Raw genomic sequence first — 22,665 nt, 5'->3', positions numbered from 1 at the left:
CTTACTCCTGTACGGGGTTTTCCTTTCTATCTAGAATTATACTCCGTTCACGAAATTGAGGTGGTTTTAGGGCAAAAATCTATCCCTTCCACTTGATCCTACCTTTAGCTCAACAGCTGAGGTTTGCCAAATCAATCAGAATCAGCTGCAACGTATACTATAATAAAAAATAAGTGGTGGGGTTACTTCCTCACAAACCGCCTAAATTTTCTGAATGGAGTATCATATTATAGACAATGGTTATAGTGTTTAACACTCTTTGTTGAATTTCTCTTTATCTATAAGGTGTTTTCGGTGAAGCTTCTTGCCTAAAGAAGCTATTACCGCAGGTAGCACAGCAAGACCTAGACCCAGGACCAATTTTCTTTTTCATTTTGATGTCATCAGAGGTCAAAAACTCATTGAAATACACACATCTTCTATGCTTGAAAAATGAAATTGACACAACCAGTATTTACTGTGGATAATTAATATCAATCGGCATTAAAAGCATAATCTCACACTGGAATACAGGATAAAACAGCCTATACAGTTAATTATATATTTTATTAAGTATGGTATCATTAGTTTTTTTTAGGATAGAATAATTATTTAAACACAAAATATTTCACAATATTGGTTTAACTTGACAACAATGAATGGGGTTTACCATGGCTACCTATTTTGATTTTAAGATCCACAGATTCTTACCTTCCCAACTAACTCTAGTCTCTACTTAATATTCAAGAGCAACCTTCATTGGTAGGTTGATTATTGTTGGGATTTTCAATAGTTATTTGTGTAACTAGTGGTGAAAGTGGCACTTTGCTGCACACGAGAGCAATGCGGAATGATCTCGAGTGCAGCAAAGGCCTTTTTCACTCGTGTTACACATTATATTTTTCCTACAGTCACTATAAAGCATATAAATAATTAGTCTTTCAAACACTATACAACACGTTTTTAGGTTCAGCTGGCAAGACAAATGGCGCCCTAGAGAAAGTAGTACCCAACCCACGGTCCGTATCACTCCGCTATTTTTCCTCGGCAAGAAATGTGCTCCGCGTTTTGAGAATATAGTTCCGTATGTTTTTGTAATTTGAAGTGGTTTCCGCGCCTAAAAAATGCTTCAAAGGTATTTTCTTGTTTATTAAGATTGTAGGAATGTTTTAAAAACGTTTAAAAGAAAAGTCCAGAAAGTTCAGAAATACCGAAACTATAAACACGAAATGACAGGTTAAATCGTAGTTATAATAGTCAATCAGCTGCTCATAGTATTATTATCTTTAAGTGTTGCCAACCTATTTCCAAGCGTACACGGATTACGTGCATAATAGAACCACGCTGTTTTGTGTTGTTTCGTTGGAATCCTGATGTGCGGCAAAGTATAAACCGTACGGCAAAGTATAAACCGTACGGCAAAGTATAAATATGCAGCAATTAGCAGCTTTCTGTACTATAAACAGTACAAGGAAGCCAACTTTGTCGGGTGACTGTAGGAAAAGGGAATTTACGTTTCTCATCGGGAATTGAACCTTGGTAAAAGTCCACTGGAATCACCCAAACATATTCACACTGACACAAGTTTTTGAAGTTAATAAAAAAACAACCATTATATATTATTTTAACATACAACCTGATATATTTAGGTTAGAATGGGTAAAAGTTGGATGTTTGAAAGAATTATGTAATAAATTGTTATACGTTACTCCTTTTAATGGTTTGGCTGAAGGTCCATTTTTCCTAACAATATAACAGGCAATGACTCATCACATTGAAGGACAAAGTGTTGGTAATACAATGCAACTCTTTAATTTGATATCTTGATCCATGAAGTCTTTCAGAAAATCTTGTCTTTAATAGACGTAATAAATATTAAAACTTGTAGTTGTTAACCTTTAACTAAGGGCTAGATATTAATCATTGATAACACAATATCTAGAATTTATTGCTGTATTGTGTCTGAAAGTGCTTCTAAGTAACTTACAATGTGAATATTAAAGTAAAAGTAGTGTTTATACCTTTTTCATTACTTATGCTTTTGTGTGTTTGTTTATTTTTTTAGTTTATATTTTTTGTTTCAAAAATTGATTACAGGGTGGGGCAGGAAAGTATCCTTAATTTTGAAGGTACATTAAAAGACAACCAAAAATGTTAGAACCAAACTTTAGATTTCATATGCCTGCATTCGTTGTTGCCAGTCCCGTTGTGTGAGTTCATAAGCAACTACCATCTTATATAGATGGAGGTGTAGGTCCTCATGGAGAATACGAGGCACAGTACAGTACGATTAGACAGCCAGTACGGAATCATGCTTTGCTTACAAGCTGAACGTTGAGGGGACTACAAAATCGATCTTCTGACAAGGTCAATGTTTTCAGGAGTTCGGACAGCTCTTTGACCTCCAAATACCCTTCACAATACACTATCACTAACACTAACACTACCACCCACACTAAAATGTAACAGATTTGCGGCAGGCCATCTGGATAACAAGTTTGCAGCGCACGCTAGTTGCACAGCAACAATAGATAGACTGTTCCAGCACACCCCATTCCTCATTCCTCCAGCAAACCTCCACAACTCACAGTGCAATCTTAAAAGTAGGGATAAATCCCTACCCAACCCTGTGTGATGAGTTCCTTGTTTTCAAGTTTAAATATGACTACATATATAGCATATAGAAAGTGAACCAAAAGTTTATTTTGGAATTATTGCAACAAAGAATACACAAAACAGTAAAACATGCATAGCCTTATTCAAGCGAAAATGATGTAAAACTGCATAAAGGTTTAATCCATGCGTTTTGATGATTGTAGATGGCAGATGGTCATTTTATTATGATTCCGGGATAACAACAACACAGTGGTTGTCTGACGCGATCGCGGAAATATCCGTGATTATTTCTTTATCACGGTTTGATCATCTCCCGCGATCGCGGAAATATCCGTGATTAGGCCTATATCTCGATTATAGTAACACCCTTTCATCATCTCTCGTGATCGCGGAAATATGCGTGATAATCTCACGGTTACACCCTTCATCCCCGCGATCGCGGAAATAAACGTGATTCGTGATTAGGCCTATCTCTCGATGACGGTAACGCCCTTTCCCTTTCATCATCTCCCGTGGTAGCGTTCTTCTTACGACACGACGACTTCAAAAGAGAACCAAACTGAACACCGTTAAGAAAGAATGAGCGCTCTGTCAGAGGCACAGAGTGTTATTGATTTTCCGGTTCCATACCAAATGCACTTAAAATCCAAACGTTTTCCAGGCATCAAAATTCGTTCCCGGTTGGTAGTGATTCAGAACCCATAGCTGTAGCTTTGATTTGGCTTTTAATTTATAGGTAGAGTACCCTTTTTCCGGACAGTACGGCTTCGGCCTATATCCAAACGTCCGGGTTTAGCAGGACTCTTGGTGTATTTTATTTTTTATTACCGGTACCTCAACCTTCAAAAATACGTAAGTGGTAGGTATCTTCAATTATGGTGTTGTAAACAAAAAGGCTGTCATGTTTAAAAACGTACATAAATGTATGAAAAGTTAAAGGGGGTTCTCCAAGAAAAATCAATTTGCTAGATGCTGTAGGGTAAAATATTTGTAGTAATTATAACGTTTTGTTTTGTCATGTTGTCGTTTTTCAACATTATATCTAAAGGGAATAATAAATTGACGAATCTGTAAATGAGAATCCGCTAAATCCACGCATGGCTGTCTAGTGAATATTAACATTGTTACCTACAAACAAGGACTTTAAAATCGAGGAATTTCAAACTTTCTTAAAATACTTGAACTACAACACTAATCTCTTAAGCCGATTATTGATCTTGAGAGCCAATTAGGATAATTTTTGTTCAATTTGAAAACTGAAAACAGGATGTACCACTAATAACTGGTTGTAATCTGAATATGCAAATGTAAGGAAAACTGGACTTTATAAGTAAAGCAGAAGACCTGCCAGATCAAGTAGGGTATTTGTCCTCGTTTCAGTAAATGTTTCAGTGACAGTGAACTGGTTTTCCCGTGAGTTTTGTCCTACTAATGTGTACAGACGGAATCCCCTATTGGCCTTAGCCCGTTATCGTCTACGTCATCGGTCAATCTCCAATCAGCTGTTTGTTTCTTGCTCAGTGTCGCGCGAAACTTAGTCCAATGCACTCTGGTTCTGATTAGTTTGAAGTGAAGTGAGTGAAGCAAAGCTTTTCCTGTCCTGTTTTGTGAGAAGCGTTCACTCTTCAATTATTGATAATGGTGAGTTCGTTTATTTATAGGTCTACTGTAAATATTTAGATTTTTAAAGTTTTGTGTCCAATGAATATCAACGAATTGTGACTATATAGGGCTCATTAATTATCAATGGTCACAAATAGATAATGGGAATCAAAGTTCATGTTTGAAAAAGTGTACCTACATTTTTTGTGTTACTACTGTAGCTCATAAATTATTTGTATAGCATTTTATTATTTTTACTACTTGAATATATTATCCAAATAGAGAAACAACAATCATGGATGTTTACAGTGTTCACTTTTACCTTTGACTATTCAATAAGTCAATGCTTTTACTATAGGTAATTAGTTTTTAGTTTCCATTCATTGCTTAATGTTCCTATGTAAATTACATGTAATACAAAATTTCATAAATACGTTCCATATGTGTGCATGTCTTGAATGTATACTCTCAGTTCAGTAATACAAATTAGTAAATTTTCTGAAATAAATTCTAAAAAATACACAACTTAAATAAAATTACAGGAAATATGCATCAGAAGTATGATGTCCCATGCTCTACATTTCCAATATAATAACTACTAAAATAACTTTCTCTTATTTTAGAGGAAAGTCCATCCAAAAACAACAAAACAATGTTAAGCTCTTACCAATACAATAACAAGTTGATTTTAGATGACCTACAGTAGTACAAACAAAGTATTATCTAACTAGAGTACTACACAGTGTGTCCCACGAAATAGTTTAAAAGTTTGATTTTGCATAACTTTCCCATTTGTATTCAGTACATTTGGAAACTTTACACAATTTATAAAGTAGGTATTGAAAAAATTTTGTTGACATTTGCAGAAAATGAAATTGTGGTATATTGAAATTTTGATGATTTCCTATGAAAATTACTTTATTGAGTTATTAGCTACGTACATGTTTACTGCGTAAGGGAAAATATTTAAAAAATGCTTTACAACAACTAACAACAAAAATTTCACTTGGTTATATTGTTGGATTACTATGTATTAACTCCTGAGAACAGAATCTAACTATTTCGAGTATACAAATGAACTAAACTGTTTTTACTTTAACCTCATTTGAATAGGCCTATAGTGGACATACATTTTTGAAACATCTGGGGAAAACTGATTACATAATCCCTTAAATTAATCATAACAACCCAGTTGAGTTTAATCAATCCTTTTTCTGGTTTGGAACTGGAAACCTTATTTGCAAACACTTTACCCACTTACACCTATACTGGCTTATGTAAAAAATATAATCATACTGTCCTGTTAGTTTGGTATTATAAACAGTATACATGTGTAGGCCTAATGTGAAAATCAAACAAGTGTGTTTCTACCTCCTCACAACAGTGTAATTGAAAGAAGAGCTGAAGGTTGATCTTGGGTGGTTCTGAAAAACTGGTTCTTCAGGCAGTTAACATAAACAATCTGGACATCTTAATTATCTCTGAAGTAGATAATTAAATTATAATGATTGCTGGCAAACCTTGAACTCAGACTGAACACGGGGAATGTAGTATGTCTGAGTATGTTTGATTATTTTACATAAACAGCTGTAACCAGTTATTTACTTGAAGAGTACAAAGTTGAACAAGCCACATCTGATACAACTGAAATGCTATTTTATCTTTAAAAGCTAGGCCGCTGAGATAGCAACCTCCTCTAGCATTGGTTAGCATTAGCGTGCAGGTCGCTATCTAACAGCTGAACTATAGTTTCTTATACCATAGATAAAACATACTCCCTTAGTAGATTTCTCATCCTTATGGAACAGCTGAAGACAATTTTATTGTTAGTTCATGTACGGTTTATGTAGAGGTCGTGTTTTGTTTACAATTTGTTTCCCGTTATTACAGCCATTTAAAACCTCGTTTAACCAAATAATACGATCTAATCATAAACAATAACTTGTCCCCTAGTTATATAACCAAACAGTAAAGCACAAATCAAGAAATTAACCCTAAAATAATAGAAACAAAGTTTCATCGACACTAGCGCCTTTGTGTCACTTACATGAACTAGACACGAAAAACGTGCTTCAAAAATTACAATGGGATGAGAAGTCTACTTGTGTTGGTTAGTCTATGCTTATACTATGAGAATTTATGGGAACATTAAAGATCCCCTTTCGCAAGATGACAATAGACAATGGACAATATTATTTAATTATTCATCCAAGTACATAGTACAATCTTACTAATATAATAAATCTGAAAGTTTGTGAGTTTGTGCGTTTGTGTGTGTATGTGTGTGTGTGTGTGTGTGTTGCTCAATAACGCATAAACTACTGGACGGATTGGGCTGAAATTTGGTTGCATGTTTTAACAAGAATCCTAGAGAACATCACTGGGTAACAGTTAATTAAATATTTTGATATTTAAGAGGGAAGTTTCAATACAGGTATAACATTTTATGGAAAAAACAAAGAACAAAGAAGAAGAACTTTGTTATATTGATTCGGTGAGAAAGTATAGTCTGTCAGCTTGCACTAGTTAGGATATAGTGGTTATGTTTCGTTTGGCTATTGTTGCAGGTAGTCCACTATCTCCTGTTGCTGGTGGCGTGCCAGTTGTGTGTTGGATTTGAACCTCACCCCCACTACGGCCCTCCGCCTCCTCCCCCTCATCATCACTATGGTCATCACCACCGCCCGCCACCCCCGTCTTCGGGGGTATTCAACACTGGCAAGCAACCCATTGTGTTTGAGGAAAGCGGAGAAAGTCCATCCTACAGACCACGACCCGGTAAATTCATACAGCTTTGAATTGTACTATGTATGATGAATTGTCTAATTTATTTTCAGGGGGTTAGGTGCAGTAATGCTAATGCAATGCTTCTCTTTTCAAAATATTATATAGGTAGACCTACTATAAAAATGAAATTCTAAACAAAAGTACGGGAGAAGAAAGGTATAATTATGATGTCTGTAAAATAGTTTAAATATCTAACTCATTTGTCAAATTTAAATTGTAGCTCACTCCGAAGCACAAGCTTGGAGTGTTCTTGAATCCTTCCAATATTTATGACATCATAGTTTTGGCTACACACACAGTGCCAAAAACAAAAATGTTGAGTGAAACCCCTTGAGTAACTTTTAAGAGTAAGATTATAGGACCAACATTCAGTATTTCATACCTCAAATGGCCAAAGTGCAAGGGAAGCTCTACACACTAAATGACCAAACAACATACTAATAAAATTAGGGTTTCATTTTTGTACATAACGACAAATAGTCCTTTGTGAAATATCAAGAAAGCAACATTTAAACTTAGCCTATCTTACATTTAAAAAAAATTGGTTTTTCTTTTTCGAGTTCGTTTAGCTCTTCTACCTGACCGATTTTCCTGATTGAGGTATCAAATTGAAGGTATGCACACATATTTCATATCAAGCATCAGCATTTATCTACTGTATTACTCGATCAAAAAACATAAATTTGATTTATTTTCAAATTCTTACTTCGACTAAAAATGTATTTCACCAGTTATAATTATATATAAACCAATATATTTTGGTCTAAGAACCTTCAGTGAAATACTGGCTGTCATTTAAGGTATTAGTTATTCAAATCAGACGAGTTTTAAGTAAACACAAGGTGAACAACCAACATAAAGGTGAATTTTTAAAAGGTTTTCTATAATTAAAAATCAATAGCTCCAGAATTGTTTATGTTTTTTTATCTGTTTTAGACTCAAAATAATCAGTAGATAGGCATTAATTTGTGCCACCCTATTGATTGTTTTAATCACTTAAGGTCAAGATACTGAATTACTCAATCAAACATCATAAATTTGATTATTTATCAGATATGAAATTTATTTCGATGCTGCGGAGCAGCATGGGTCCTCTAGTAGAGTGTTAAAACATTTGCAGCACATCTTGTTTTATTTAAGAAGCTCCTTATAGTACAACTTACAGTTCTATCAAAGTTTTTATTTTTATCGTTTGAATGTAAATAGAGTAATTCACAAAGCTAGCCTAATTGATTTCACAAGTAAACAAATGATTTTCACCAACATGTGCTCTTTGGACCTTATAAAAGGTGCAGTAGGTTTGATTCATTAAGAGCCTTTAGGAATTGTGTGTGGTAATAACAATGTCTGGGTAGCTTCGTGGTGTTTTAGTGGTTAAATTCCAAGGTAGGTAGATCTTTTACCCAAATGCCATTTGTCATTGGGCTATCAATTCACACTCTCTGACAAAAGGTAGATATGCGATTCAATTCAAAACATCTTGATTCAATCATATACAATTTTAAGTACCTATACATAATTAGTGTCGATGGTGTAGTTACGTTAAGACCAATTCCTTACATGAAACGGAAAAAGTTTGAATGGCCAAGATAAACACAAGTGCTATGTAATTAAATTGTCATTGCCGTTGACAAATAAGTCATAACAACTATTGGTTACAGATTGAATTCCTCTGTTGTACAGGGTCCCCTGGGAGGCAAGGAGGTATGCAAGTCTTGTATAGTTGGATATTCCCAGACTTCACTTGGCCGAGCGAAGCAGCAAGAGAAGAGGCCATCCGTTCCAGACGTTACATCCCCAACAACACAATGATCCTCGATGTTGATGTATACGGTAAGCACATGACATGTATCAGACAAAACTAGCTACAAATATTAGTTTTGAGTTACTTTTTGGACAATTCATATTGATAGCTTAATCTGAACAAGTATGGGTAAAAACACGCACATACAGCGACAAAAGAGCGGAGCAGGTGGGGCTCTCCAGGGTCAGCTGTAGCGGAGCGACTGTTATCACACACATACAGTGACACAAACTGGAGCTCGCTCATTTCCAAAATAGTAGTTCCCAAGCAATTTGCTGTACAGCAAAAACACCTTAAAAACATTTAATTTTGCATGCTTAGTGCTTATGCGTACTCAACCAGTCGAAGTGGGTGCATGAAGTGAATAAGGGAGGTGCATGGTGAATATCATTGTTTGTTTCCAGTTTTTAAGAAGCATGAATATTAATTTGTGCAATACATGCGTATGTCTACCTCGGCCTTTGATAACATTCCATCAAAACTTAAAGCAGACTTGATGAAGCAGAAAACTAATTGGAGGAAACCAATATGTGCCGAGGAAAGGCTGGTGGTAACTATTAGGCACGAGTTAATAATATTTTATTGAGGTGTGATTAAAATACGGTGAGGAAGAATTTATTTGTTAATATATAGTACATCCAATACAAGCTCCGTTTACTTTAATAATATCTCAATGGTATTATGGCATAGCTATTCTTTATTTGTACCTTGAAAGAAATATAGCCATAAAATAATTGATTACCTTCGCACATATACAGGGTGTTTCAGAATTCGTGTAGGTATTTTAGGGTATTGTTCCTGGGTAAGAAACAAATCCAAATATCATATTTAATTTGACCGGAAGTCCTTAGTTACTCACACAGCTGCCATTTTGTTTTTTTTCGCTTATTAATTGTTTTTTAAAAAATGGTAAGAGATACAAAATTGAAACTTTGCAAAAACATTTATGACAACTAGACAAAGCTACAAAAAAATTATGAACATTTTTAAAATTCATAAAACAAAATAGCGGCCATTTAAAATTTTGTTTCTTAAATTACTCAAAAAGCGTTTAGTTTACAAACAGTTTACAAGAATAACTTTTTTAAGATAATTTAATTAAAAATCGATTGAAACCTTAATCTTTAAGATTGGATGAATATTAACTGAGATATGGCAGCTTTAGTAATACGTGACCGCTAGAGAGATGTAGTGCATGCCGAGGCATGCGGCCTAGGTCTGCTACAACAATGCAACAGTCTCCGTCCGCTTTGTAAATTATTTTTAAACGATTTTAGATTATTTCAAACAATAATAAAAAATTACATAACCCCAAAAGTGTCTTTTTTTATCAATTTTCAATTATTAGGATGGCTTAAAAATTGCACAGCTTTTTACTGTTTTTAAAATTCACACTAAACACCCAATATTTTTAAATCAGCTTTCGTGAAAGTCAACGCACTTGTTTACAAACTAATCAGCTGATTTTATTTTGTCTGAAGATGTCATTGTTTATTCGGGTAACCTTATACAGTGAGAGAACACTTTAAAAGTAAGTGTGAAAAGTTAGAGGAACTGACTACCGGTACATTAAATAAACAATAACATCTTCAGACAAAATAAAATCAGCTGATTAGTTTGTAAACAAATATGTTCAATTTAACCACAGCTGATTTAAAAATTAGGATGTTTAAAAAATAAAAAATTTTAAAAACTGTAAATAGGTGTGCAATTTTTAAGCCATCCTAATGATTGATAATTGATAAAAAAAGACACTTTTAGGGTTATGTTATATTTTATTATTGTTTGAAATAATCTAAAATCGTTTAAAAATAACTTGCAAAGCGGACGCAGACAGATTGTTGTGGCAGACTTAGGCCGCATGCCTCGGCATGCACTACATCTAACCTCCAGCGGTCACGTAATTACTAAAGCTGCCATATGATAAATGTTATAAATTTTCATAAATGTTTTTACAAATTTTCAATTTTGTATCTCTTACCATTTTTTAGAAAAAAATTAATAAGCGGAAAAAAAAATGGCGGCTGTGTGAGTAACTAAGGACTTCCGGTCAAATTAAATATGATAGGTATTGGGATTTGTTTCTTACCCAGGAACAATACCCTAAAATATCCGACACAAATTCTGAAACACCCTGTACCTATATAAAATGAAATGAAATGAAAATCCTTCTTTAATGATACGAACTTAGGACCTCGTTGTCCTTTCTTACAGTTAACCTATATGTCACCTATGTGTCCGTTTAGCACGATAACTCAAGCAAAAATAGTGTTACCCAGTTTAACTTAAGAACTTAATTTTAATTTAGTCAATTTTTTTGTCAAGTGCCTTTTATATGCCTAACCCGATGTGGTTTAGTACGGTAGTCACTGTTTCACATTTTGCAACAATTGTGGCATTTTCAAAGTATATACACCTAAAAAGTACATAAACAATAATGCTTCACAAAGTGAAAATTAGTTTTAGGTGTATATATATGACCTACGTGTGATCATCATTTGCGCAACTATTTGAAAACTTACCCTTTCTTATAAATTAATTTAATGAATCGTTTTGCACATAAAACAGCCACTGGAGATTGGCATAGCAGCCTAGTAAAGTAGGAGGAACTTATCATAAGTTTATTGTTGTTTTCAGAAAGTAGATCAGGGCGGACAGTGTTTGTGACACTGCCCAGAGCTCGGCCCGGAGTGCCTGTAACGTTGGCGACAGTGACCAATCAGAAGCGCAGTGGTGCCAACCTGCTGGCTCCATTCCCTGACTGGCAGAGCCACACCGGGGACTGTGGTAGCTCTATCACCTCTGTATTCAGAACGCATGTAAGATATGATCAGTTTACCGTCTACTTGTTTCTTTTAATACCCAAAGGCCTCTAAGATTTCAATAATTTATTGAGCTGTTAAACACCTTATTGATCAGGCTAAGAAAATAGTTACTGGTACTTATTAAGAGAGTTTTTTACATGGAACTTCTTCACTGAGTAGCAAAAGTTGTCACAAGTACCGTAAGTCTTGATTTTCTGTTGGGAAAGACAGGCACCAGGAATAACTTAACCGTAAACCTTCACTTACAACTATACAAGTGTACCACTCCAAATGTGCAATTTGTATACGTAAATAATACGATATGACTACGCTAATATGATATGATTTGGATATGTAAGGGATATGCCCTATGGAAGGAAAGTTTTATTACAAAATAAGATTTGAGGAAACATCAACAAAGTTTAAATTTCGCTTACTGTCAGTGTTATACATAGTACTATACGTTTCACCGGATACTTTCCTATTTGATTACACATATTCTTTATTATTGAGTGGAGCGAAGCAAAGCCCTTTGGGATCAACTTCAATGCAAACTTTCTAACACATAATCTCAATAACGGCTGAACATATTTTAGCCAAATTTACCAAGGTTGTTTTGTCAAATGTTTAAATGGTTTGGACGAAACAAATTACAATTTTTTATGCCTATTAATTTAAAAGTAACTCAAAGTTTTTAAATTTTAACATTGGCCTTATGGGTTGCCATGATGGTTACAAAATAACGACGTAAATGTAAACAAAACAAAGAATAGCATAGTCTATATGTTAAAATCGAGCCACGACCTAAACACAGTACAAAGGAAAAAATTTGGACGATGACCACTGATCAAATAATACAGAGAAAGTCTTTAATTTACATTTAAGTCGCAATTTGAAAACGACCCCTGATCGAATAGGCACAGTCATAAATAAAACGTATTCGTTTAGGTACAGTATTCCAGTATTGCACGGTATTTCAGCGGTATACATATTCTCAGTGTAGAGCAGTTGTCAATTGAGTTAGCAGCGTGCCTACTGGTCCATTGATAGAAGTACCGCGTACAGCGTACCGCGCCAGTGTGGGCTCCCTACCATACAGCTAGCGGTGCATCTGTCGAGACGGTATAAATAGGTACCCATACCGCAGACCGCGTATTGCGGCAGTTTGGGCTGGCCATTATATCTATAAGTATTTTAATTATTTATTGCTTTGTTAAAAACATAAAAACCATGGAACGAACTGGCTTTCACTGCTACGAAAGCAATCCTAGTTATTTTACAAGTTTATGAGGAAAATAAGCATAAGAAATCATTTCCAAATGAAAAAAAAATATATATTCTCACTATTCATCATTTAGAGATAACATGTTTTTATACAAAATAAAAAAAATCAATGTATTCACGTTGCTGTAGTTAAATTTATACATTTATCAACTTCATAATATATTTGTGGTTTTTTCAGGTTGACGACTGTGGCAGACTATGGGTACTCGACAGTGGCAACAACAACGTGTTTGCTGGGGCCAGTAAGATAGTCTGTCCTCCTCAAGTGTTGATTTATGACCTCAACAACAATAACAGACTTATTGGTGAGTGTTTCATCTATATCAATTTATTTTTAATGGTCAAGTCAGTGATGTAGTAATTAAAAAAGAACATATCAATGAGTGATAAGGACCATTAAACGGCTTAAAAAAAATAATAATAACTAATCTAGTACGACACTTGTCCAGGGTGAAGGTGACTTGGTGGCATAAACATTAGTGCACTTATGGCGTCTATCTTTGAGGTTGTTCTTCACACGCAGGTTTTCTTTCCGTACTTGTGCTACCCATATTTAACTGTATGACTGTATGAACTGTTTTCGTTGTTTATGCTGCTACAAGATTGGGGACTTTTTCAATTAGATATTAGTATGTCAAATCAATAGTTAGTTGTAATGGTTGAACAGTAAGTAGTTGTAGGAGAGAAAGTGTATACATATAGATTATAGCTCTTAATTAATTAGTGTAATAAATTTGCCAAATGTATAGTTATGTTTATTCTTGACTTGACACAATTCATGTATAGAAATGTACTGTTTGAATAAAGGATTTTTTGATTTGATTTGATTTTATGGCTCAAAAATTGTGGGAGGGTCAACCATAGTCAAACAATGTTCGGATGAGATGGAAGTTGACAACTTTAGTGATTTTAATCACATAATGGGATGTTTGGTACTTCCTAAGGGTCCAGGGTTGGTGAGTCTGTGGCTCAGTCAGTAGTGTCACAGACTTCGGGCCCAAGGCAGCGATGTCGTGAATTCGGATCCTGTTCACTGCCGCAAACATTTTATCAGTACAGTTCACCTTCGTACTGTACCAGCTCACCTCTTGCTTTGCTGTATAAGTTCCTTGCACGGGCAGTTAGTCTATGTAGACGGGCAAATGCAAGGTCAAAAGAGACCGCCAACCTCTTAAAAAAAAGGATTGCCCATAGTAATCTCTTTTCAGCAGATCTCTTTTCAACACACATGATTATTTGCGCAGGCAAATACCACATCCCACAGAACATGGTAGCAGACAACAGTCTATTTGTCACCATCGCTGTGGACGTGAGGAGGCAAGATTGTTCAGACAGTTTTGCGTACATCGCTGACTCCATTGCCTACAAGATGATTGTGTTTGACCTCAACAAGCAGGAGTTCTGGAGGATCAACAGCGTATTGTTCTTCCCATACCCGGACCAGTCGAGGTTCAATGTGGACGGAGTCTCGTTTGACCTTATGGGAGGAATCTTTGGACTGGCTATTGGTAAGTGTTTGATATTTATTTATTTTTTTATTCACGTTTCTATGTCAATGGTAATTTTTCTCGTTATTGTAAGGGAACAGTTAATAAATTAAACATAAAACTACCGGGGGACTGAGTCTTGCTCGGTTGTCGTTAAGTGGGTTTAATCGTTAAAAAATATCATAAACAGACACATTTTATCGTTTAGTAAGACAATACAATAACTAGGCAATTCATCACTAGGGCGTAAAGTGACTTTTTTGGCCCGAGCTTAAGTTAAACAACCAAGGCGAAGCTGAGAATTAAATTATATCTCCCCATCACAAAGCTAAGGCCAAGCAATTGATGTCCAGCTTTGTTTGTAGACAGATTACTAGGATAAGCCTTCAAGAGAGAATCATTGACTAAATTTTCAGATTTTTTCTGGCTTGTAATAAACTTATTGTTGATGCAAATTTGTAAACAATCTTACTAATATTATATATTATATGCTTGAGTTTTAGTTTAAATAATCTATGTTGAAGACTAGAAACTATACCTATTGTAATTGTCTTAGATGTACTATGGTTGGTTCAGGAAAGCGAGCTGGTGTAGAGGCTTCAGAGCCCAAGGTCCTGGGTTCAAATCCCACAAATCACCTTTATTCTATGATTTTATCCATGTGATAATGCCGTGACCATCTAGGCCTGAAGTAATGTATAAAACAGTTCCAGGCTAGAACCTAGCGTCCTAGGATGTGAAGGTGGGGCATAAAATAAAAAAGTATTGTTGGTTTGCAGGCCCCTTGTACCGAGGCAATCGTAGACTCTACTTCCATTGTATTGACAGTGTTAAGCAGTCATGGGTGGACACTAAGGAAATCCGGAACAACAGTCTGTGGAAGAGTAATATGAATGCAAAACCTAGAGCTTTCAACCTCTTCAGTGGAACTAGGTATGGTTAAGCATTGACTTTAGTAAATGATAGTAACATTTATATCATAATTAAATAGTTTTTTGTCTTATGGTAATGGTATAGCTTGAATGTGTTTTATTGTCAACCATAAGTGACTCGCTATCCTAGCTTATTAATCCATCTTTCTTAACATAAAATAAAGTAAATGAAATTTTTCTTAGTGTAACTATCCAATTCAATCTAAAACTATTAATATACTCATATCGTGAATGTGAGTTATAATTTCTTATCCAACAAACTGGGTATTCAAATATATTTAGGAGGATAACAGATCTTGGAGCACCACATTTGCTTGAAGATAATGACAACTGTATGTTTTCCCTTATTTAAGGGCATAAACTCTACAATGTAGCTTTTGCTTCTGTATTTTGTTTTATCAGAGGCCAAGCTGGTAAAATAACAAGAAATAACAGAAGCCATTCATGCTAGTCAAGTGTTATTTAACATAAAAAAACTATAAAATAGTCTTCAACCATAATGATGATAAATCTACGAGGGAGTATATTTTATGTAGGCTATGGATTAACTGATCGTGATAATATGTTAAAAATATGATAATAGTATCTCTAGAATGTGAAATTTCCTCAACCATCTGCGGAAACCACTATTTTTCATATTACAAAATTTAAGCGGATAATTTTATACTTAGCTTCAAACTATTTTTAGTTTGTTCCATAATCTTTTTACATTACGGTAGTTGTTTGTTTACTCTGATACAGGTCTAGCCAGTCGGCAGCTGCTACTATGAACAACGAGGGAATCATGTTCTTTGGATTGCTGGGAAGCAACGAAATAGCTTGTTGGAACTCTAGAATGCAGTTTTCGAGAAGGAATATTCCCATCCTGGCCAAGGTAGTGTTTTCATATTTATTCATGAGATATAATGTTCTTCATTCATGATGTTTCCCAACAAAAAGGGAAGGTACTTATGAATACGCCTTAACACGTTCAATGCTGAATAATAAGGGCCTGAGATCTTCTATGGATGAGCCCCTATGGTGTTTAGGCCTATCTAAAAACAACCCGGACTTAACTAATATGCCAGTTCAGACTTGAAAAAAGATAAGAGTTGTTAACTGGTGGCGCAAACAGCTACCAAAACAATGTTTGTTTCCCATGTTAATCTTATGGAGAGATACGAAACTTTAAAGGGCCCCAGCACCTCACTCTCTAATTATTTACCTAAAAAGAAAGTTTCCTGCACAACTTCACGTTACGATCTTTCCAATGACACCAAGAACATGTCAATCGGTTCAGTAGTTTCGGAGGAGTAATTGTCACAAAAAAATCCTGCTTGCGTATTAAATAAGTAATAGATACCGTAGTTATTAAAAATACTATTCCAGATATTTTACATCGCGGTTAGTAAATACCTAGGTATGCAAAGTTTTGCAACCCGTGCAATCTTTTTGGCCGCTATCGTAATGTTGGCATCACGGTAAATTTGAATTTCAATTAACCTACGTTTTGAATGACCGGTATTCGGATAATCAGCACTCTACTGTGCTTATTTAGGTAAATTAAAAAGAAATCATTGTTCTGAACTTGTGTGAAGATTTTACTGGAGTCTTCCACTCCTTGAGCCTCACATGACAATACATTTATGATTGAGAGAATCATAAAGCCTTCACTACAACCATGCAAGCACAATACCTTTACTGGGTGTAGTGATACGTTTCTGTGGTGCACTAATGTTATGGAATATTGTCTGCCTCTCAAGTCCTGTGTGATGCTATGTGAATACAACTGTATCTTGAGTGACTCGATACTCTTTACTGACCCCAAACACCACCCTCGCCCTAGGTCCGAATGATAATTCCAGGAACACTGAGGGTAGGGTCGGTTTATGTCCGTATGTCCCTTTTGCAGAAGGACTGTCTGAACTGCATTGCTAAAAGCCGACTAGTAGTCCTAGCTGAAAGAATGTGTGCTACTTCACAATTCTGAGTTCTATACTATACCAAATTGAAATATTACAACTGTAATATGTAGGGATATAGTATAACAAATATAATTTACAATCACTCTCTTTAACTGTTTGGTATATAACACTAATTTCCAGGATGATCGAACGCTTCAGTTCAACTCTGGGATCAAAGTGTACGGAGACAAGTTGTACGTAGCGACCAGTCGACTGCAGAACTACGTTACACAGAGAGTTCCACAGAACGAGGAGAACTACCGAGTGTTGGTCGGCGATGTCGTCTCACTCACCCGAGGAACAAGTTGCCAAGTAGATCCTCTAAACAATCGCTTTGAGGATGAATACATGCCTGACTCTGAAAGTGTTGATTTTGACAACAACAATTTCAGTTTTGAAGATTAGGCTGCTATACCATTGAGTGTATAGTAAATAGTGAGGGAAGGAAAGACATTTAGTTTTTTGAACGTGAATAGGAGATTTATGCAAATTTTAAGCCTGAATAGGATTTGAAATCATTGGTTGAACACTGGGGACTGTAGTTAAAGTAAATATAATGTTCACTGTAGAGTATGAGAGAGTAATTTGAAATTAGAATTGACAAGACAATAAGACTGTAAATATAACCATTGAACTTAATGGCCCTATGGATTTAATGAATAACTTATGTCAGTGAATTATTATCAAATGACTTTATATTCTATGAATGTTTAAGAATAGTTCCGATTATCACTTTAGATGGAGACATTACATCAGATATCTACTATATGCTCATTGGTTTTGCTTTTTTCACTGCTTTTCATCACAACTTGTAAGCACTGATTATTGCTTTAAAGCTGCTAAAATAGTTTAAAAAACTTGTGGAATCTTCTTCGCTTGCACATTGTAATTTGAGTTAGTAATTTATTGTACTTTCTGCATTTCAATGCTGAAGTTTCTGACACATGTTTTTAGATGTAGCAGTAATTTTTGTCGCAGGCAAGTGTTTTGGGATGTGCCAATAATTTATTGTCCTTTAGAAAATTCCCATTTAATGTTTCAATTCTTTGTTTGATTTTTACCCTTGACTATTACAATTTTTGTTTAGATTTTTATACAGAATAAGTTATTTAAGACATCCATGTACTCTTAAAATAAATACTAAATATTCTTATATATGTCATTACTCTTTTGCCTTCTCTTACGCTTTGTTGATAATAATGATGTAAGTAAGTTCAAGTTATTGTTTTCTAGACCTAATCTAATATAACTAGCATGCCAAAATCCCACAGCCATAAAGGGATGATCTATCAAATCTTTACATCAAGATAATGCAAATTAAGATGAAAAATGTGTGGTTTTTATAGTTAGGTGCTTTTTGTTTGCTGTTGTTTTGTTTGCTTCGCTTTTCAGCACATTGTATCATTATTGTTCTTAAGTTAAAAGTTTTTGATACAAAATAAGGTTCATATAGTTTTGACAAGTAGAAGTAGGTAGTCATTTGATAGTTCACACTTCTAAACACTTGTGGACCTGCAATTTATCTTTCTATCAATAATTTAATAACAGATTAGTACAAATTGATGCCACATAATTTAGTCAAATGTTTTCTAAAAAGAATAGAACTCTTTAGGACTCATATGCTATTAACCATGGGTACTTCAATAAAAACTGTAATATTATTGTTGAATTGTTGTGCTATAGATCTGGTCAATATTTATACTTGCGGAGATTGGCTTTTATGTGTTTCATGTCCTAATAAACTTAAGTGTTGGATGTAAAATAAATATATTTCAGATTTTCCCAGATTCAAGAAAGATTTAGGTATAATGTGAATCCTAAAAGTAAGGGTGACTTTAAAATCATAGGGAATAACATCCACATAATTATATTTTTGTACTGAAGATAACAGACCAAACATCTTTATTTAGAAACACAACTTTACATGGCATCAACATTAATGATTTTGTTTCCCTCTTCATTTACCACCTTTACTTTTATTGCCTGTAAAGGTAGAAATCCCGCTATTTATGAATTCTGAACTATATTGTTCTGTCTTGTGTTCAAAATTTTCGTTTCACCAAACTATTTACAGTTTGTATTGTAAATGCTAGCCTAATATTTAAGAAATATAAAAGTTAAGTTTTTTTCTTGAAGAATGTTGTTCATTAATCTAATGTAGATTTCTTTAAAATTGTAGGCCCTATTTAATGTTCTAACAATATTTTTAATCTGAGAGGCACAATGTTTACATACATTGTAATTATATTAAATTGATTTGAAAGATTTATGATGAGGAAGCAATTTTATTAAACATAAAAATATGTTGGATTATAACAGTTGCAAATTCTTGTTAAAAGTGTAAAAAAAGTGGTATTCAAATATCAATAGTATATTTTCACTCCTATCCTTGAATTTAAAGATAGAAAAAAAACTATATAGGACAAGCAAAGTCTGAAACAATCTATTTTCCTTGTTTAGGTGGCACTTGAATCGGACTTGGTATTTCCAGATGAAGTTGCTTGGAGTGAAAGTGAAAATGAAATTCTCACCCAATTATTTGACTCTGCCATCACAAGCCAAAAGGAAGATAATGAAGATCAAGAGGCTTGGATTATCTTTGAAGATTCAATTTGATATGTGATATGAGTTAGTTATAATAATAATTCCAATATGGTGCACACAGCTTTATAGGAGTAAAATAATTAAATCTCTTTGTTTTATAAACTTGCACTATTATTACCATTTTTATTTTTATACTTAACTAGGGGAAAACCCGTGTTGGCTACGGATGCTTTCAAATTGGTTGAAAATTTTAATACATTAGTGTTTAAGCGTTTAAATACCAGATTATGATAAAATAAAACACATTAAATAAACAATAAATTATTTAAATTTTTTTATTTCATTTTACGATAATAGTTAAAACTGCTGTTAACAGTTTGTTCATTAATCGTACTATTTTTGATTATTTACAGAATTTCTTTGTATACAACATTTTTTGTTTTCTCAGAAGGTGCTAGCATCACCAGACTCGTGGCTGAGCTGACCTGTGAAAATGCAACATAAAATTCTCCATGAGAAAAACAATCTTCTCTCAAGTCTAGTCCTGCGATCTTAAGTGACTGTCCCTGCACTTTGTTGATGGTGAGGGTGAAGCACACAAAGGGAATTGCAACCTTTAAACGGGTATTCCATAGGAACCAGGGGAAGTCGTGGTATAAAAACCGATTCCCCTTGGGCACATCCGGTGATCACTATTGATCATCCCACATCAATTACATTTTTGTGAAGATAAACGTCAAAGTGCCCGCTAGACAGGGATTGTGTAAATCGGAGTCTTTTCAAGGGATTACGTTCATCACCAAACTTGACATCCGATTCACCATTTTGATAAACCTCGAATTCAAAATATGTGAATAGTTGTCATCCAGCTCAACCCACCAAAGGTAAACGGCTTATACACTTCATTGAAGTATTCTCTTGAATTAAGTTAATTATCCCCGTCACTGTCGTGAGATAAGACTGAGAAGTAGACTCAGTTTCTCACAACATGTTCAACGCGCACATTAGTGAATCTATGTGTGTAAGGTAAATTAAGAATGAGAGTGAAGTAAATAAACACACACCATCTCCTGTGATGTGAATGATATTGTGTGGAACGAACCCGCCATTTACATTTAAAACCTCAGTGTCCGTACTATGAGACGGTTTAAACAACTACAAAAAATATTAACAGAACAATATCATAAGTTCAAAAATTCAAATGCAATAAAAACTAAGTTCAATTCTACTTTCTTCAACACTAATCACACATTTATTAGAAATTGATAAAAATAAAATGCCACACACAATTAATTAGGTTAATTTCACTGGCACCCAACTATGATGTTTATTTGGTCCGAAATAACCTTAGTAATTTTTTTTTATTCTAACAACTGATGATTAAATAAATTGTAAAGATGTAAACAAAAACCCAAAACAAATTATTTTTCCTATACAAACTCCATGCTCCATGCTAACTTTGACCCTCTGTGGGGCCAGTGACCTTCCATTGGGAATTTAGTAAAATCACTTCTTTATTGTCTGCCTACGCTATGAGAGGAATATGTATGCAAAATCTCATGCTTCTAGGTGCTATGGTTTGGCCTGTGCGTTGATTGGAATTTCGCATTTATATATAGATACAATACAATAAGTGTTTTTTTTACCCGTCCAACTAAACCGATTTTTACAATCTATCACTACCTCTTGCACTATCTAAAATTTGGCAAAAAATGTGGTTTTTGTAAAAAAATGATCAGAAAAGTAATTTTTGAGTTTATATATTCATACTTAATGATAGTTGTTTTATTTGCTTTAACCCTTTCGATGCTAGAATATTTTTTGTTATTTTCCGAAAAATGCTAGAGTTATTTACTTATTTCGTCCGAAAAGTGCTAGGCTTGCCACGGGTGCGAAGTCTGGTGTGCGAGAAAAAAATCGGTAAAAATAAAATTTTTCATCTGAAAAGTGCTATGGAACGATATATCGGGCCTCGATCATATAAGGAATCGAAAGAAACCCTCGCTGTTTCTAAACTACAACCGAGTTAACCGATATGCTCATTTAAACTCACATTATATCGTCGCTTAGCACTTTTTGGATGAAACACGAACAAAGACATATCGTTCCATATCACTTATCGGGAAAAAGACTCACAACGATATATTGTTGCATAGCACTGAATAGGTTAAGTAGAATGTTTTTTTTTATTGGAGTACTTTTTGGATAACTTCCTTTTATTACAATGGACAAACTATGTGTTCTTTCAAAACACCTGCCAAAAACCAAAATAACTCAAACATCGCAGGTAATCTAATTAACAGCAATCACAAATCTTCCACTATAAACACATAATCTAAAAATTCTCCATAGATGCCAAAATAGAAATAAAATCATTTTAGCGTTAGAACATTTTGAAATCTATCAAGCAGTAAAATGCAACAGCAACAAATTTAAATACCCCCGCCGCAGCAAACCTGCAGACTAAGCGAATTTCAACTTGTCTGATTACATTTTTACTAAAATATTCCCATAAATAAGACATATATTTCCAATTTAAATAACATGAGATTTAACGAGTGCTTAGGTTTGCTGCTACGGGGAAGGTAAAAAGTGTTTTTTGACCATATTTCAATAGTATAGGATGAAATAAATAAATTTGCCAAATTTTATCAACATTATATCCATAAACAAGTAAATTACAATAGTTTTCATTTTCTTCATAAGAATAACATGGAAATTTTAAATTACCCTTTTTTTTAATTTTCTCCGTGACCGTTAGGCATACAACAGCGCTTCAATATACTAAATTATTTCTTTTTTTAAGCTCTACAAAATGGTTTAGGAAGAAATTGCAGAATTTTTGTTTTTTGGGTAAAAAATGGGAAAAACCCATTTTTACTC

General features: G+C 34.3%; 1 protein-coding gene across 2 annotated transcripts; it reads left to right on the top strand.

The window, feature by feature from the left end:
* The first annotated feature begins 4,015 nt into the window (after window positions 1-4,015).
* LOC129001298 (protein yellow-like) lies at window positions 4,016-19,944 on the top strand. 2 transcript variants are annotated; one of them, XM_054428547.1, is made up of 10 exons: window positions 4,020-4,236; window positions 6,765-6,975; window positions 8,668-8,817; window positions 11,426-11,607; window positions 13,055-13,181; window positions 14,121-14,384; window positions 15,143-15,296; window positions 16,037-16,169; window positions 17,380-17,550; window positions 19,699-19,944. In XM_054428547.1, exons 1-10 carry the CDS (start codon window positions 4,234-4,236, stop codon window positions 19,852-19,854), a joined length of 1,551 nt encoding a protein of 516 aa, XP_054284522.1. In that variant the 5' UTR covers window positions 4,020-4,233; the 3' UTR covers window positions 19,855-19,944. The 2 variants fall into 2 exon arrangements, with proteins under 2 accessions (XP_054284524.1, XP_054284522.1); XM_054428549.1 differs by lacking the exon at window positions 17,380-17,550 and having other exon boundaries at window positions 4,016-4,236.
* Window positions 19,945-22,665: the final 2,721 nt, after the last annotated feature.

The sequence above is a fragment of the Macrosteles quadrilineatus genome, unplaced genomic scaffold (genome assembly GCF_028750875.1).
Source record: "Macrosteles quadrilineatus isolate MER2022 unplaced genomic scaffold, UCM_ALF_1.0 Scaffold_8__2_contigs__length_117827958, whole genome shotgun sequence".
Taxonomy (NCBI): Eukaryota; Metazoa; Arthropoda; class Insecta; order Hemiptera; family Cicadellidae; genus Macrosteles; species Macrosteles quadrilineatus.
Note: the sequence above shows the minus strand (reverse complement) of the source record. Positions and strands in the feature narration are given on the sequence as shown.